The following is a 17573-nucleotide window of genomic DNA, read 5'->3' as shown; positions in this document are numbered from 1 at the left end:
GAGTATTTAACATCTTTATTATTGTGGGGATTAGTGTGTAAGTGCTACACACACACACACACACACACACACACACACACACACACACACACACACACACACACACACACAGACACACACTGGTCAGAGTTTGGGATCAGAATGATATTTTATGTTTGTTTGTTTTTACAAGAGTTTCTTTTACTCATCAAAAATACAGGATTTTTAAAAAATATATAGAATTATGAAGTAAAAAAATATTTGTCTATTTTAATATACATTAAAATCTATTTTATTTCTGTGATTTTCAGCATCATTACTCCATTACTGATTTACTATCAGAGTTGTGCTGCTGAACTGTGATACTTCTTTCAGGATTATTTGATGAATGAAATGTTAAAAAGAAGAGCATTTATTTAAAATAGAAGTCTTTTCTAACAATAAACACTAGAGTTCAAAAGTTTATAACTCTTTTAGAATGTATTAAATTGATAAGAAGTGAATCAAAGATTAATATTGTAAGAAGAGATTTATATTTTGAATAAACGCTGTTCTTTAAAAAAAAATTATACATCGAAGAATCCTGAAAAAGGTATGGCAGATTCCAAAATAATATTTGGCATCACAACTATTATTAATTCTAATAATAATTCATCATGTTTTAATGATTTCTGAAGATCATGTGACACTGAAGACTGGAGGAATGATGCTGAAAATACAGCTGCACATCACAGAAATTAATGATATTTTAAAGGATATTAAAATAGAAACTATTATTTTATATATTTTATTTTGATAAGCTTGAATTATTACTGATTTTTGACTGTAGCATCACTATCAATAGCCGCGTGTCGACAGCACTACTTGTATTGTCCAATACAACCTATTTTTGTTCCCAAAATACTCCTTCCGGTTTGTCACAAGTTTCGGAAAGTTTTTTTCGAGTATGGCTCTGTGTGACATTAGATGGAGCGGAATTTCCTTATATGGGTCCTAACGCGCGCTCCCGTATAGCGAGGCTGAGCAGCACAGACATTTCACTGATCAGAGCGAGAGCGTCGCGAAAAGTCACAAAAGAAGTGTGTTTTTGGTTGCCAGGGCAAGACAACCCTGCACAGATTACCAAAAAAAAAAAAAAAACAGCATTAAGGGACCAGTGGATGGAGTTTATTTTTACAGAGCATCAACGGAGTTGTGCAAGTGTTTTTGTTTGTTCCCTGCATTTCGAAGATGCTTGTTCACAAAGCCCAGTTTGACGACGGATTTGCGTATCGTTTATTTCTTAAGGATAATGCAGTCCCAAGGAAAAAGGGTTACGATCGTGTGTTGGAACCGCAGGCGGTGAGTAAAACTGCTTCAAATATCTCTGCCTCCTTGTTAGTGCGTCCGCCTCCCATCGGAGACCCGGGTTCGAGCCCCGCTCGGAGCGAGTCGTTGCTGCTGCTGCTTTCGTTCAGTTACAGCCTCTGGATCTGATTCTGGATCATAAATAAACGGCTGAATCTGACTGTAAGCCATGGTTTGTTTTGGAGGATGGGTTTTCCCTCAAGGTAATGTCACAGCTTCAACATGCTCTCAACACAAAATCCTATTCGCGCTCGTGATTCTCTGGCTCCGCCCACACGTCACGCCTCCAGTCGGTCGTGTTTTTCCGGGAAAAATCGATACAGACTATATTTCTCTTATGAATATAATAAAACTAAAGACTTTTTGGAGTTATGAAGGAGGTAGTACTACTCTATATTACTCAAGATTAACAGGATATTGAGTGAAAACAAGCATTTCACCCCCCTTTAAAGATGATGATGAAAAGAAAAGGTAATATTGCATATAAAACTATCCTCCTATATAAATTATATTCCTCCTCAGATGAGTATTTAACATGTTATTATTGTGGGCCATTAGTGTGTAGCAGTGGTGGACAGTAATGGAGTAGCTTTACTTCGTTACTGTACTTAAGTACATTTTTCAAGTATCTGTACTTTACTTGATCGTTTTATTTTGAGTAACTTCTACTTTTATTTGACTACATTCCAAAGCATAAAACCGTACTTTTAACTTCACTACATTTCATAAAACATATCGTTATAATATATCACGTGCTCAAAGCGGTGTAAAAAAATCCGTTGTAAACAGTGATCTATTTAAGCCCACTGAAATGCTCGAGTGCAGATGATGCAGACACATCAATTGTAGGTTCAAAACAAACAAAACCCAAACATTAAAATAACACAGATTAAATACAATAACTCATGCACGTTCAAATTCCCCGCTGCCGTAATGTTAACAGTTTTTATTAAAATGCTACCATCCATGTCCTATGTGACGTCTGTTCTTATATTGTTTATCAACAGTAACGTTATACATATGTATATTGTTTGGATTAACTAGACGAGTAGAGAGGAGTGCAAGCTGCCTGAGAAGAGAGCAATAAAAAGGAAAATAATATTCAGTCCAGAAAACACCATCATCAAGTCCAGATCAAGAGATTTAAAGAAGTCAAATCTAACTTCCTGATCAATTATATCAACAACAACAAAAAAACATGCAATTTTCCTGTGTATTAATGTTTTACTCCACAGAAGTTGTTATATATATATATAGTAGGTTTATATATATTTATTTTTTTATTTATTTTTTGTACTGAAAAAAAAACGTTTTTTAGTAATGTTACATTATGATTAGAATCAAACCTGAACAAGTCACAAAGATAAAAGTTGAAGTCTTTGGAGTTTATGTCTATTTCAATCATCTGTTTTACATATATTTCTAAAAATGTAATCTACACTTCAGTTATTAACTGTAAGAGAAGAAAAAACTTGATACACAGTTGCTTAAAAAAAAATAGAAGAAAAAAAAACAAGAAAATCGCACATGAAATGAATGAGAAATGAAATCAAGGCCTTGAGAGCAGAGAATCAGCAACTAAAGGACCTGAACATTAAACTGCACAATGGTAGGCTATTGATTTACATGGTTATAGATGTTTTGCTATATGAATAAATGAGTTAATGTAAACATTGCTTTATATAGAGATCATGAACAGATTATTAGAGATGCTGGCTAACAGCAGTGGACACAAGCATGCTGTGCAAACCTCCCTCACAAGTGCAGCTTGCAGCTCTTCACATCTCAGCTCTTCTGGACTCCACCATGTCACAATACTAGTATTATTTCAACACCATACGATTAGATTTAGGAAAACATAAGGATTTTGTAAAATGCAGATAAAAATATGTGATGTATATTCAGTTTATTATTTAATGTTTATTGCACAGATTAAAAGGATTCATTCCAAACTCCTTAGCAGGTTTTACTTTCTATTATCATTTTGAATATTTTAAGTGTTAATCATTAGACATTTTGTTTCACGTCAACTAATCTGAAAGATGATCATTTACAGTTCTTATAACTACAGTACCTTATATTTCAGCATATATATATATAAATATATATAGTGTATACTCATATTTCTCAGGCAACATAAGGACAATGTTACGCTGCAACACTGAGTGAAGCACATAAGAGGTGAGGCAAATTCACTATAACATATGCATCTAATTATATTTATATTTCTGCATATTTTATTAACTAAGTTAAGGCAAAAATGTCTCTCTCTTTTTTTCTTCCAGAGTCCAGTGATATTGGTTTCAGAAGAATGATGGGCCATGTTCTGTTCAGTGTTCATTTTCTTCACACTGGTCTCATTTTATTTTCAAGCTCTTTTGACTAATAAATAACTCATAATTAACATTTTCTGTCTTTTTTTACTTTTTGTTGATAATTAAAATTTAGACACAACATTGCTTTAAAAAAAGTGTTTTGTTATACAGGAGGCCCTGAATATCCCTTTAGCAGTCCAACATGATGAATAAACATAATAATTAATTTAGATTTCTGCACAGATCCTATAGGAATTGAACAATAATGTTAATGCTTTTGATTTCCTTTAGTATTCTGTAGGAGTCCTACAGGAAAACGGTCACGAAAATACTGCGGGATCCTGTAGGAATATGCAGGTATGTGGTCTGTAGGTCCTGCAGGATTTTTTTGTAAGGATGAAATTTTTAAATGATTCGCAAATCCGCTTTGAATTCCCGCACTCACTCAAATGATTTGCGATCCCGCTACAAACTCTCGAACTGATTCAAATGATCAGATCTACACACAAGTGATGTGGTGTTTAAATGTAAGTACTTTAAAGTTCTTTCTTTTTTTTTTTACAGTTTAAGAGTACTTTGCTAGCAAGGCAATTAATAATTATTACTGTGTGTGTCTGTGTATGACTCAATTCTTAAATACTATTAACATTCTCACTCTACTTTAATAATCTAATTTGATGGTGCCAGAATTTACACATTCAGACAACTAGAAATAAAAAAAAAATTATATCACAAGATGTTGCAGATTTTATGTGTGTGTCTGTGTGTGTGTGTGTATAGTATGTAACATTTTGTGATTCATGACACTGAGTAAGAAATGTCAATGCAGGGGGAAAACATAAATGTACCTACAATTATAGAACGACCCTTTTGTCTTTGGTGCAAACAGTGTACTGTGACGTGAAATTTACAAATAGTATGAATAACTCTATATATATTTAACATTTTTATAGGTGCATTAGATGAGGCTCTGCAGTACATCGAAGAGCTGGAGGCGAGGTTGCAGAAAATGCCACTAGGAAAACAAACAGTACTGAACAGATTTTGTGTTTCTGATCAAACTCTCAGATACTACATAAAGTTTCCCTCACAGGAAGTTTTCCAGGTGTTCTGGGAGTCTATATTTCCATCTGCTAGAAATCTGGTGTACTGGACCAAGACACAGAGGATGGGTCAGGAAGAATCCCCAAACCTAACCCTGCACCGAAAACTGTTCATCTACTGCTGTCGGGCAGCTGCTGGACTGAGGGAACGAGTTATTGCAGACATTTTTGGAGTAAGTGTGTCTACGGTGAGTAGGACCATTATCACCTGGGCTAATTACCTGTTCTCTGTGTTGGGTTCAGTACCATTTGGATGCTCCTCCATGCCAGAGAATTAGCGTTTGTTCAGTCCAGACCTGCGAGTCGTCCTGGACTGCACAGAAATCCGCTGTGAAAGCCCTCCATCGCTGAGATCTTCTCCAGTTACAAGAGCACCACCACATTCAAAGCTCTGGTTGGGGTAGCTCCGTGTGGTGCAGTCACTTATCTCTCAGCTTTATACAGGTTCAATCTCGGACAAAGAAATCACAAAGAAATCTGGGATTTTGGACCTGCTTGAGCCTGGAGATGTGGTCCTGGCAGACAAGGGGTTCACGATTGAAGACATGTCTCCAGTGTTGGTGCTAGACGGATCATTCCACCTTTCACACATTGTATTAAAGAAATATATACAAGCAGTAAATGTGTATGCATATCATATACGTTACAGAATATAGAATACAAAATGAATCCAGCTTGGTATGTACATATTTACATCTATTTAAGAGCAAGCACTATATATTTAATGTTACAGTATAATTTGCGATTTATCAAATATTTTCACAAACGGAACCTGAGCAATGTTTTCAGCAGAGCTGCTTTTCACCTCCACTAGTCCAAACTGGAATGATTCAGATGGATCGTGGACTCGTCTGTCTGGACTAGCTCCCAGATGTGATGCTTCTGGGTTGGTAATAAAGCCACATGGTAGGACACTAACACTGGCTGTCTCTGAAGAGTTTCTCAAAATATCTGTCTCAAGTTCAAGGCCACGTTTCATAGCACTTAATGATTCTTGACTCGCTGAATCCCCAACCACATGACAAACCTCCCGGAACCTGCTCGCAGTAACCCTTGATTTCCGAATTTGTCCCCAAGCAGTGCATTTTGACTGTAGTCTTGTGTCCTCTTCAATCTGGCAAGCTGAGCTATGGGTAACCTTTATAGACTCCAGATGAAGTGCTTGATGGTGTGTGGCACACATTTATAATTACAGCCAAACTCATACGCAAACACAGGTAGTGGGGGAAAATTAAGATCAGGAACACCTGCAGCTATAGGGGGACATTGGTAAGAAAGTGGACTGCCACGAGGTACAGGACCAAATTGTGTCTGACTGGTGCAGGTCAGTGGTGATGGGACGGTTTGTGAATGAAGCTGCACGTAGTGGACCGTCTGATATAAAAATGCTGTCAGATGGTTGTACAATCCTTTACCAGCCGCACAGCTGCAAATATAGACAGCAACACTAACAACCTCTTCTGATTCCAATGCCATCTGTTTGAGGAGACAATTGTTTAGCTTATTAACCTAATGGCACCATCCAGTAAGAAAACTCACCAATCTCTGTGGAGTTGGGCCTTTGACGGTTCCTTTAGAAACATTTCCAATGCCTTCACTTCCTCCAATTGTTCCAGGGGAAACTGGATATTTTCAGGCATCTCAACATCTGGCCCTGAGCTGCTGTTCAGTTACTGAGGTACTTCAACTTGCCGATTGTAAATTTGCCTTAAGATCGACCAATTTTTATTTTTTTTTCATCTTCAAACAACTAATACAAAAGCAATAAAATAATATTATTAATATTTACGTATTGTAAATATATAAATTGCCTAGGCTTACATACAAACGAAGGCTATCTTCCTTAATTAAAAAAACCCCTGTGAGATCATCCATGTTTACACGGATGTCACACTATGGCCTGTGCGTTCCAGGCGGCAAGAAAGTCGACCGGAAGTTGAAGTCGGCTGCGTGCTGCCATCTTTTAGCAGAACTTCACTTGCGTTAGCATTCCCATTGACTCCCATTCATTTTGGCGTCACTTTGACAGCGAATAACTTTACATCTGAGGCGTTTAAAGACTCTGTTTGTCCATTATTTATTTCTAAAGATACACGACAATGTATAAAGGGCTCCATTACCTTCTATGTTACATTATGGCTCTGTAGAAACAGTTTTTGTAAAAAATAGGCTAACGATTGCGTCATAACCACTCGTCTCTCTGTCGCATTACCGTACAGACAGGTGGAGAAGCTCGCAGGCAATTAACTTAATATGGCGTACTGGCGTTACATTTTAAAATACTATACCAAATAATTAATCAGAATACTTACTCCTGCTCACTCACGACAAAGAACTCCCCGCTCAAGCTCGCCGTCTCTGCAAGATTAACGATGGCAGTTTGCACGCACAGCTACTAGAAGATTTACATCTGTCAGACAGGTTGCTGACGTCGTCAAGCTTCGTTTGAGTCTGCGCATCAGAAACGGAAGTGCTAAAAAACGCTAAAACTGGGCTTCATTTGTCTCAATTGAGTTCCAATGGGGTCGCTGTGTCCATTTCTTTTACTGTCTATGGTCCGATCAGGATCCACTGTTTGACCCAATAGTATGTTCCTGCACAACCGGAGGCTGCAGATCTAGGACTCTAGTTTTTCGTGACAGCGCCACCTACCATACTGGACGATATAGCGATGGCTGCAGTTCTAGGACCCTGTTGGTTTAGTTTGCAGTCACCTTACTTTGTATATAGCATCAATATATTAATCTCAGAAGTATTTGTTTTTAAATGTGATTTTTGATTCAAATTGCAGCAGAGGTTAATTACTAAGTGTGCTTTGAGTCACAATTTTACATTTAAACATGAATTTACACAAAATATAAATGAAATATCAATTTTGTAAAATTGATGTATATCAATTTTAAAACAATTGTCAAAAATGAAGAACCTTAAAAGTCTTAGTGTCTTGAATTATACAGTATATTAATTAACCTCCTTAAGGTGAATCAGCTCGTTATCAGGTAAGTTAAAGTTGGAATCAGCGTATGGAGTCACTAAATTACAGAAAATATTTAATAGTTGTTGAGAGGCAAGACAAGAATGATTCAAGAATGTTTATTTATATATTAAATCTAAATTAATTTTTTTTTAAGTTTGGACACCTTTTTTGTTCAAAGAGTTTTCTTTATTTTCATGACTATGAAAATTGTAGATTCACACTGAAGGCATCAAAACTATGAATTAACACATGTGGAATTATATATGGAATTATATGCATAACAAAAAAATGTGAAACAACTGAAAATATGTCATATTGTAGGTTCTTCTTTTGCTTTGATTACTGCTTTGCACATTCTTGGCTTTCTCTTGATGAGCTTCAAGAGCTAGTCTCCTAAAATGGTCTTCAACAGTCTTGAAGGAGTTCCCCGAGAGATGCTTAGCATCAGCTATGATTCGCGAACTGACTCACATGAATCACGAAACCACTACGAACTCCCGAACTGACTCAAATGATTCGCGAATCCGCTATGAACTCCAGAACTGACTCAAATGATTTGCGAATCCGCTATGAACTCCCGAACTTACTCAAATGATTCGCGAACCCGCTATGAACTCCAGAACTGACTCAAATGATTCGCGAATCCGCTATGAACTCCAGAACTGACTCAAATGATTCGCGAATCCGCTATGAACTCCCGAACTGACTCAAATGATTCGCGAATTCGCTATGAACTCCAGAACTGACTTAAATGATTCGCGAACCCACTATGAACTCCCAAACTGACTCAAATGATTCGCGAACACACTACGAACTCCTAAACTGACTCAAATGATTCGCGAACACACTACAAACTCCTGAACTGACTCAAATACAAACATTAATACAGTTCACTATATACACAAAAAAAGAATATACACAGATTTGTTAGTTATGCCAGGGTAACAACACGAGGTAATAAAAACGAGGTAATAAAATTACATCTCAATAAGACACAAAGGACGAATATAAAGAGACTGTTTTCATAGCTTTCAATTTAACAGAACTTTGGATAGTTTCCATGTACTTGTCTAAGTCCAATTTTAATACAGAAAAAAGAGGTTTAGAGCCAGTAAACTTCTGTTTATGAATGTGAAATTTAGCTAACAGGAAACATAAATTATGTAATATTTTCCAATATTCTCTTTTGAATAGTCAAACAATCCAAAGAAATCATGAAAGCATCATGAAAACAAAAAGAGAAGTCACTTACAAAATAACACTGAATAAATGCCAAAAATCTGACCAAAATGTTTCAGTGTAGGAGCATTGCCAAAATAAATGAATGAAGTCTTCTTCAGAAGAATGACAAAAACAGCAACTCACGCCAATGTCTTATATTTCCTAAGAAAGGCTTTAGTTTGGTAACATTTGTGAATTAACTTAAATGTTATTTCTTTTACTTTGTTGGTAAGCAGATATCTATGAGGCAAGGTCCATACTTTCTCCCAAGGTTTATTCTCCACAATACTATTCCAATAAGGGATTATGTAAGGAATCGTTATCATCTCTCTCTGAAAGAGAGATCTAGTTTTATAGTTATTTTTTTGTTGATCTGCAGAAAAGCAAACATTTGTTGAATAAAATCGCTATTTTTGTTTTCTTTGCACAAAAACATGTTCTTGTAGCTTTGTAAAAGTGTGGCTGAAGCATTGATGTCACTTGAACTGTTTTACTGATGTCCTTACTTTGACTCTGGGAACATTTCAGTTGCATTGCTGCCTTTATGGAGGTTCAGAAATCACAAAAGCCAGATCTAATGCTCTTTTAGCGGCTGTTTTGAAGGAAGACCAACGTTCACGAAAAAAAAAAAAAGTGCAAACTGTATGAAGCAGAGATAGTTCCTCATTTCCACGGTGACACCGAGATCGTTCTCCAGCTTCAGTGAAAGTATTACCTGCCTAATGTTTTCGACTCGTACATTACACGTCACGCACTGATGTCACGTGTCGTTACGCGACCTGTATTTGCCGGAATCACAGTGTGAAAGGGACTTTATTGAGCTTTTCCTCAATATTGGACTGTAGAACTATGAAGTTGTTGTTGTAATTTCACATGGTTACAGTTAATCTTTTCATTTAAGGCCAGTTCTCTGTAGTTTCAACCCAATTCAGAAACAGAAGCTAAATGCTGATGTCTGCACCATCTGTGTTTGTATTGAATGTAGTCTGCTCACTGTGCAGTTACTGCCGTTCATTTCAGACTGTCACGGTTATTGTTTTCAACAGCCAAAAGCCAGTTTAACCTATTAAATACCAAATAAACATCTTGTTTATGCACACTTTCCTTCTTACTTGTTTGTTGCTTAAAGATAAAAAAATAAAAAAAATCGTCCAGTTTGCTTGTAAAAAAATTGGTATCGGCCATGAAAAATCATGATCGGGTCATCCCTAAAAAATATCATAATTTGTGCTCTGAAGATGAATGATGGTCTTACGGGATTGAAACAACATGAGGGTGAGAAATGACATGTTTATTTTTGGGTGATCTAGCCATTTAAACACACCTGAACCAGCTAATCAAGGTTCTTATAATAAAAGTAAAGGTAAGTGATAGGACGTTTTATTTTTGGATAAACATTTTATTAATAAATATAATCTCTCTTAAAATACCTTATTGGGTTATGATATTTAAAACAGTTTGGTTTGATCTAGCGCAGAACTAAAACTTTAATGAAATATTTCCCCCAATTATAAAATGATTTTATCATTAACTAGATCCACACTGGAGAGCAGCTTTATAAGAGGAAATCAAGTTATAATTCTAGTGACACTGACTCTGTATTTTCATGTTTAATATTGAAAAGCCATCTATTGCATAAAGGACTGTTATATAAATAAACGTGACTGGACTTTTCTTTACTGTTGTGCCTGGAGAACCTCAGACTTCCTGCAAACATCCACATCGCTGTAATCAAATGTGTTCTTAAGAGCTGCTTTTACATCGCGGTCAGTTTTTGTTGTGTTTGCGCAGTTATTGAGAGGTAGGCGTGCACTATATATTTACATATTCATCCAAGGTTCGGATCGGCTCGGTTTGCTCAAACTGAAGTGCTATCTTCTTCTTTTGAATTAAATCAGGAGAGTGTATTACAATCTTGCGCTACAGCGCCACACTGGTCAAACTGCATTATTGCAGGCTTTCGCATTAGGCAGATACGAGATCAAACCACTAACGTTACTCAAAAACATTTGTTGACAATTTTTTTATCGTCGACGTTGTCGATAATGTCGACTAATTGTTTCAGCCCTAGTGTATATACATATACTAAAGTAAATACATTACAAAGAGTAGTGCGCTTTCACATCTCCCAACTGCTCAAAATCATCTATTAACAGTGCAATAAACCGATTACACAATACTAGACTGCAAAACAAAAGCACCCCAAAACAGAAACTCTAAGAGAAATTAAAGATTTCGACTTAACACAAGAAAAACTTTAGATTTTCTTACCTGACTGGTACCTCTTGCTCTCCTCCGCCACGTCATCAAATGCGTTGGAAATCCTCACTTCCGGTTCTTCTTCTTCTTCTTTTAGAGTTTAACTGGCGGTTGGCAGACCAACTTAAGGTGCATTTACCGCCATCTACCAGACAGGAGTGTGGTCGTCGAGAATAGTCAGAGGGAATTATTCACCTATGCGCATACTTATTATATAAATATGTACATATTAAATACGGTAGAACAACCCCGTATTTTTGAGAAACCTCATAACTTGATTTTTAACAGTTTTAGATACATCTCCTAATAAATTAACTAAAGTAAGCGCTTTCTCTTCTTTATATAGGACTGAGCTCATTAGCTTAACTCTCCTTAACCGCATCAGAAGTTCTCCAGTCTCAACCTGCAAAGCAGCAATAGGAGACGATCTAAAAGCTCCACAACAAATACACAACCCTTGTGATTGTTCTCTGTCCAACCTCATCAAACGACTTTCAGCTGTCACTTCTGTTTTTTTTTAATGATGAATTTAAAATAAAACAGTTTAAGTTGATTAAGAACAATACAATTGTGTTTTGGTGGAAAACTAAATATATTTGTGTTGTTTTAACAAAACATATCTGTGTAAAACAAACAATCCATTTTTTTGAGTGTTTGTGAAATGAAATATTTGTAATATTTAATATAACTGTGTGCAAAAGTTTGATTTGAACTGTTTAACTATCTGTGCACTTATTCATCTGCACTATAAGAATTAAATACACAAAAGCACTGGCAGCTCCATTCATTTTAATATTTTATTCAACTATGTGCAAAAGTTTGATTTTACTTCTGAATTGTTATTTTTATTTTGCTCACATTTCTATTTATATACACTTTTTTTTCTATCTGTGCACTTGTTCTTCTGCACTATATGAATACATAAAATAACTAATAAATGAATAAAAGTACTAGCAGCTCATTACCAGGACAGCTCTTGCTGTTGTGTTTTTTCATCTGTGCACATTTTTATTATTTTTATATCAGCGCTCTCCTTTTTTTAAGCTGCCACTTGTTCCTCTTTCGGCCGGTTTTGATGTCCTGCAGTTTCAGTTTTCTCTGCAGCACCAGGTCAGCGTTGAGGAGCATCAGCTTCTTCAGGACGTCTCTGGAGGGTCTGATGCGTCTCTCCTTCATGACGTGATCGATGGCCTCCTCCACCATCATGTCATGACAGATCATCAGATACGCCAGAAACAGAGTCACCGAGTGCTCCACACCCTGCTTGCAGCAAATCAGCACCTTACCTGAGGAGAGAAACACAGTCAGACGGTCAAACACTTCATTTCTAGACTCTAGGACTCTAATAGATGAGAAATGCTGTGTGTGTTTCTCAGCTCACTTGCTCGCTTCTCCAGGGCCTTGTCAATGAATTTGGCAGCTGGTATGAAGCACTTGCTGATGTCAGAACAGTGTCTGTCTGCTGTAGGCAAGCCGTAATAATTGATGTGCAAGCCTCTGTAATATCTGGACCCTGTATTGACCGTTCCTACCATGTCTTCATCATTAAAACGTCCTAAGTAGTATTTAAGATGCTTCTTTGGTGCTGCAGCGTTGAGGATGTGAGTGATGCACATCTCCTGCAGAGCATCTCGGTCGGTGGCCATCTCTCTGCACAAGAACACAACGGCCTGGGTTAGTCTTTCTTACAGAGGACGTACCAAGCAGAATAAATGACAGAACAATAAGAGAAATAGAGTTGTGTTGTAGACTCACTCATCTCCGATGAAGACCCTGGGCCAGACGTTAGTCACGTGTCTTTGTTTGAGAGGTGTGTATTTCTCCAAACGATCCTCCAGTTGGAACACGTTTAGAGGGACGTAGTTTTCCAACATTGAAAGCTCAGATGTCACTTCAGATTCCGGCTCAGGAACGCTTGCAGCTGGTGCACATGATTCCTGTGGAGGAGCCAGATCCCAATCATCTTCAGGAGGATCATCCGGATTCTCTCCAGGTTCTGGATCAGGAACGTTCAGCTCCAGATCTGGCCGCGCTGAGACTCCAACATGCTTCGGCCTGTCGTTCTGGAGGAAAGTGCTGATTTTCTTTATGTTCCTCACTGTAGCATATTCCGTTCTCTTGGTCATGACGAAGCCATGGACTTTCTTATTCTTCATCGTGTTGGTATTTTCTGATAAAAGAAGAAAAACCAACAATGCGGCATTAGAACCATCTCTAGCCAGATTAAACATGAATAATTAGTTCAGATTGTAAGATGGCATTTCTATTTGCATCTCTTCACCTTCCGGGCTGACGCATGATTCCTCTGGATCAACCGGATCCAGTTTAGGTTCTGGAGGAGCAACCAGATCAGTTTCAGTGAAACACGATTGCTCAGAATCGACCAGATATGTTTCAGATTCTGGCTCATGAGCACTTGGATCTGGGACATATGATCCATCTGGACCAATCAGATCCACTTCAGCTTCCCCAACAGGGTTCGGCATTTTTCCCTGGAAAGCTGCACAAAATCCCTGGAAGACTGCACTAATGTTCTTGGTCATCTGCCCAGTGGTGAGTTCTGGAGAAAGAAGAGATACTACATAAGTAGAGCGTAATGACAAACTTGACCAAAGCCTTGTATGAAAGTTTTAGAGAACTTTTAAAAACTTGAAGTTGGAAGGTTTTACTCAGAAAATATTACTTCTAAGAAACCAAACATTTCAAACCCAATTAGACCTTTTGAAAACCACTTCTAAGTCCTCTGCTACCTGTTTTCCAATTGGTTTTAGATAGATAGATAGACAGATAGACGGATAGATGGATAGATGGATAGATAGATAATATAAACTTATTCACATCTGAAGTTCACAATCACAAAATTAAATCAATGCAAAATTTTTCACCCCCTAATGGAAATCAATCAGTATTTTGAAGTCGACTAATGGAATTCTGTAAGTCGGATCAGTTTGAAAAGATATAGCATCATAATTCAGATCAGTCTGAAGGTTTCTGCCAAATTTGGAGGATGCAGCTTGAAATCTCAAGGAGGTGTTACTCTTGGAAATAAGGGTTTCAGGGGACGTGGAAGAGTAACTCATTGAAATAGTAAAACAGTATTACGTCTTTGTCTTCCAACATCATAAAACAGTGTCAGAAACATGAATAAAGATGAAGAAGACACCTGTTGAGCGGTTCTCCTCATCATCCAGGGCTTGTTCTCCTGAAGCTCCTGCTGGGACTGGATTGCTCTCATCTTCAGACACCGGCTCAGGGCTCTTCAGCTCCGAGATGCTGTTCCTGTTCATCTCCAGCTGCAGATCTTTGACCTCACACACCGACATGTGCTCATTCTCGTCAGTCTCCAGCTGTACGTGCATCTCTCCTGGACTGCAGGAACTGACGGAGATGTGGTCATCCGTCATGACCTGCAGCTTCACATCTATCTCTTGATTACCGCTGAAGCCGAGAAGGTCGTAGATGGCATCGGTGATCTCCAGCTCCAGCTGCACATCTTTACCATCTAATACAAAGCAACTGTCTCCGGTGTAGAAGACACCGTTGAGATAAACCTCCAGACGCACCTCTCTCGCCACTATAGACACTGTGTCTGGAGTTATCATACTGACAGATCTGTTCTTAATGCACAGTTATCAAACTGTCTGTATCCAATAATCTCAGTTTAAACTCGATCTGATACACTCTGTACAATCTCAGCAGATCTCGATCTATACAGACTGTAATACAAAGACTTTCACTCAGACTCGAGTCTCTGCTTCGAATATCACTCAACTACAAAGATTCTGCGAGGCCTTTTATACGGAGTCTGACGTCATAAAGCGGTGGCGCGTGACGCAGTCGTTCCAAAGTTGCCTCGGAAACAGAATGTTTTCCCAACAACAGTTTGTTTTATCTGATTCGCTAATTATCTAAGAAATATATATTATTCATCACCTTTGTAAAAGCAGTTTTTAAACTATAACTGCGTTTATTTCGGCATTTTGCTAAGATTGTTCTCCAACGCGAAATAAATAATAATAATAAATCACATTTACCAGGTTTGAGAATGCAGCTTTTCAGTCTGAATGCGATGATCCACGAACAAATGACTTGAACCGCTTCTCTTTATGATTCATCTCTCATGATGCGTTCACACCAAATGCGAATAGAGCGTCAAATTCGCGTCTGCCGCGTCTAGTTTCCCGCCAGTGACGCGCGGGTCAATGTATTAATAACCCGCACCCCACCGTTTTCAACTAACCCCCGCAACTCGGACCGCAAATAAAGAAAATATTGTACCTAACCCGCTTTCTTACCCACATTTTTACATATTACATACTTTGTGCATCAAAACGCGCGTCCTCGACGTGTGATCTGCAGTAAAAACGCGCGTTCTTAACGTGCCCTTTGGAGTCAGACAAAATCGTGCCATAAGGTTAAGAGAGTGGTTAAAGAATAGGTTAAGAACTAACATTCAGGCTAACATTTTTTACCTAACATAACATATAATATATAAAGTATATTAGCCTATATATTATTATGTTAAAGTATAATATTATACACTATAATATATTATAATATTGTATCGTATTATAGTTATTATATCCATATTGTCTGTCTGGAGCGCAGCATTAGGTTAAAGTCAATAAACGATCGTGTGCTACAATGAAGAGTCATGCGGACATTTCAGCACTTGATAAACGGACAGCGACTCATAAGCAGCACTTAAAGGACAGCTACGTGCAACTGTGTTAAGTGTATTTTTTGGGAAACGCACTGAAACAATAACAAACGATCGTGAAATAACTCTAGAAAACGTTCTTGAGCATAAGATCAATCGTTATTGGGAAACCCGGCCCTGATTAATCGATTACATTCATTGAAATAAAGAAATAAATAAAACACCTTATGCTGTCGGGAGCTGACCAATTTTGTGAAATTCGCCTCGAAAAGAGTAAGAGCACAATGAAGTTGTGATTGTAAGATGCAGTCTGTAAGACGCCCACGGGAGCGTGACTTGACGCGCGACACACTGCAGAAAATGTAGAATTTAATAATATGAGCTTCTCTCAAGAGATGTTTTCACACATTTCTTCAATTAAAGATGATTGCTGCGTATATGGGTGTTTCCATTTGACTGAAAAATATTTTATCCTTGTTTTATCCATTAACTGATCGTCTTGTCCCCGTAATATTATTATTATTATTATTATTATTAATATTATTATTATTTATATTTTTATACTATATTCGTTTATATTCATCTTTTCCTTTCATTTCGATCTCTTTAAATAATAGCCTACTGTAAATGGTCGACATGCAAATCAAGCTTTGATTATGCTGACTGGAATTTTTGTTGGAATGCATTTTAAATGTAACATATTTCATTTTATTTTGGTTAATTAATAGACCATAATTGTAAATACTATAGTGTTTCGTTGAGGAATTAATAATTGACGTTGTTTTGGTGATTGTTATGGACTGTATAATTTGACTGGTCTTTGGAAGGTTGTGACCACACAGAGAATGCAGACGAGATGTTCCGTTTAGGTGTTTATTGAAATAAAGTTTCAAAGTATATGTGTGTGGTTCTGAAATAGAGATACAGACATAAATCAGTACAAATGTAAACTCTATATAAATAACAAAGAATTATTACATGCCTAAAAAGTATACAATAAAACAAACACAATCACAATTAAATTATAGTTTTGTTATGTATGACTTGAATACAGTGTTATAATAAATGATTATTACTAAGTAAATACAAACTTAGAAATGCAGTAGTACACGATATCTCTATTCAAAGATTACTTACTTTGCTGCACATTAATTACAACAATATACAACATTCCAAATTCAACTGAACATGTAATAATTATGGACTGCAGAGTTACTCCCTAAATTAAACAACGTTACACATCGTGTAAGAAAATAAATTATTTAAATTAAGGCACATAAGGTTTGCAGAGCAACACTTCCCGTAATAAACATCATAATTGTCGCCTCCTCCTCTTGCCGTATAGCCCAATTTCAACGCTTTTTTTATTTTCGTCGGTGGGAAAACTATGAAATGATAAATAAGTTTTTTTTTTTTTTGTTTTTTTTTTATTATTATAACACAAAGGCACACTGTACACATCTGAACAATTTTGGTCAAGCGAATGAACTCTATAGCGCTTTCACCTGGAAAATAACTTGAGATCTGGGATTCGGAGCGAGTTCGCAAAACATTTGATTCAGATCGGGACTCCGAAGCGCGAAAAGGTATCGCAGATTCAAAAATAATATTTGGAATCACTACTATTATTAATTCTAATAATAAATCATCATATTTTAATGATTTCTGAAGATCATGTGACACTGAAGACTGGAGGAATGATGCTGAAAATA

The 17573-nt window shown here is 37.0% G+C and overlaps 1 protein-coding gene across 1 annotated transcript; it reads right to left on the bottom strand.

Annotated features, from left to right (window-relative positions):
- Positions 1-11921: 11921 nt before the first annotated feature.
- On the bottom strand, positions 11922-15047 carry LOC113086315 (uncharacterized). Its single transcript, XM_026255400.1, has 5 exons — positions 14365-15047; positions 13483-13761; positions 12957-13371; positions 12583-12851; positions 11922-12487 (listed from the first exon to the last, which is right to left on the bottom strand). Exons 1-5 carry the CDS (start codon positions 14801-14803, stop codon positions 12219-12221), a joined length of 1671 nt encoding a protein of 556 aa, XP_026111185.1. The 5' UTR covers positions 14804-15047; the 3' UTR covers positions 11922-12218.
- Positions 15048-17573: the final 2526 nt, after the last annotated feature.

The sequence above is a fragment of the Carassius auratus genome, unplaced genomic scaffold, assembly GCF_003368295.1.
Source record: "Carassius auratus strain Wakin unplaced genomic scaffold, ASM336829v1 scaf_tig00043108, whole genome shotgun sequence".
Classification (NCBI taxonomy): Eukaryota; Metazoa; Chordata; class Actinopteri; order Cypriniformes; family Cyprinidae; genus Carassius; species Carassius auratus.
This window is presented reverse-complemented; position numbering and strand designations above follow the sequence as displayed.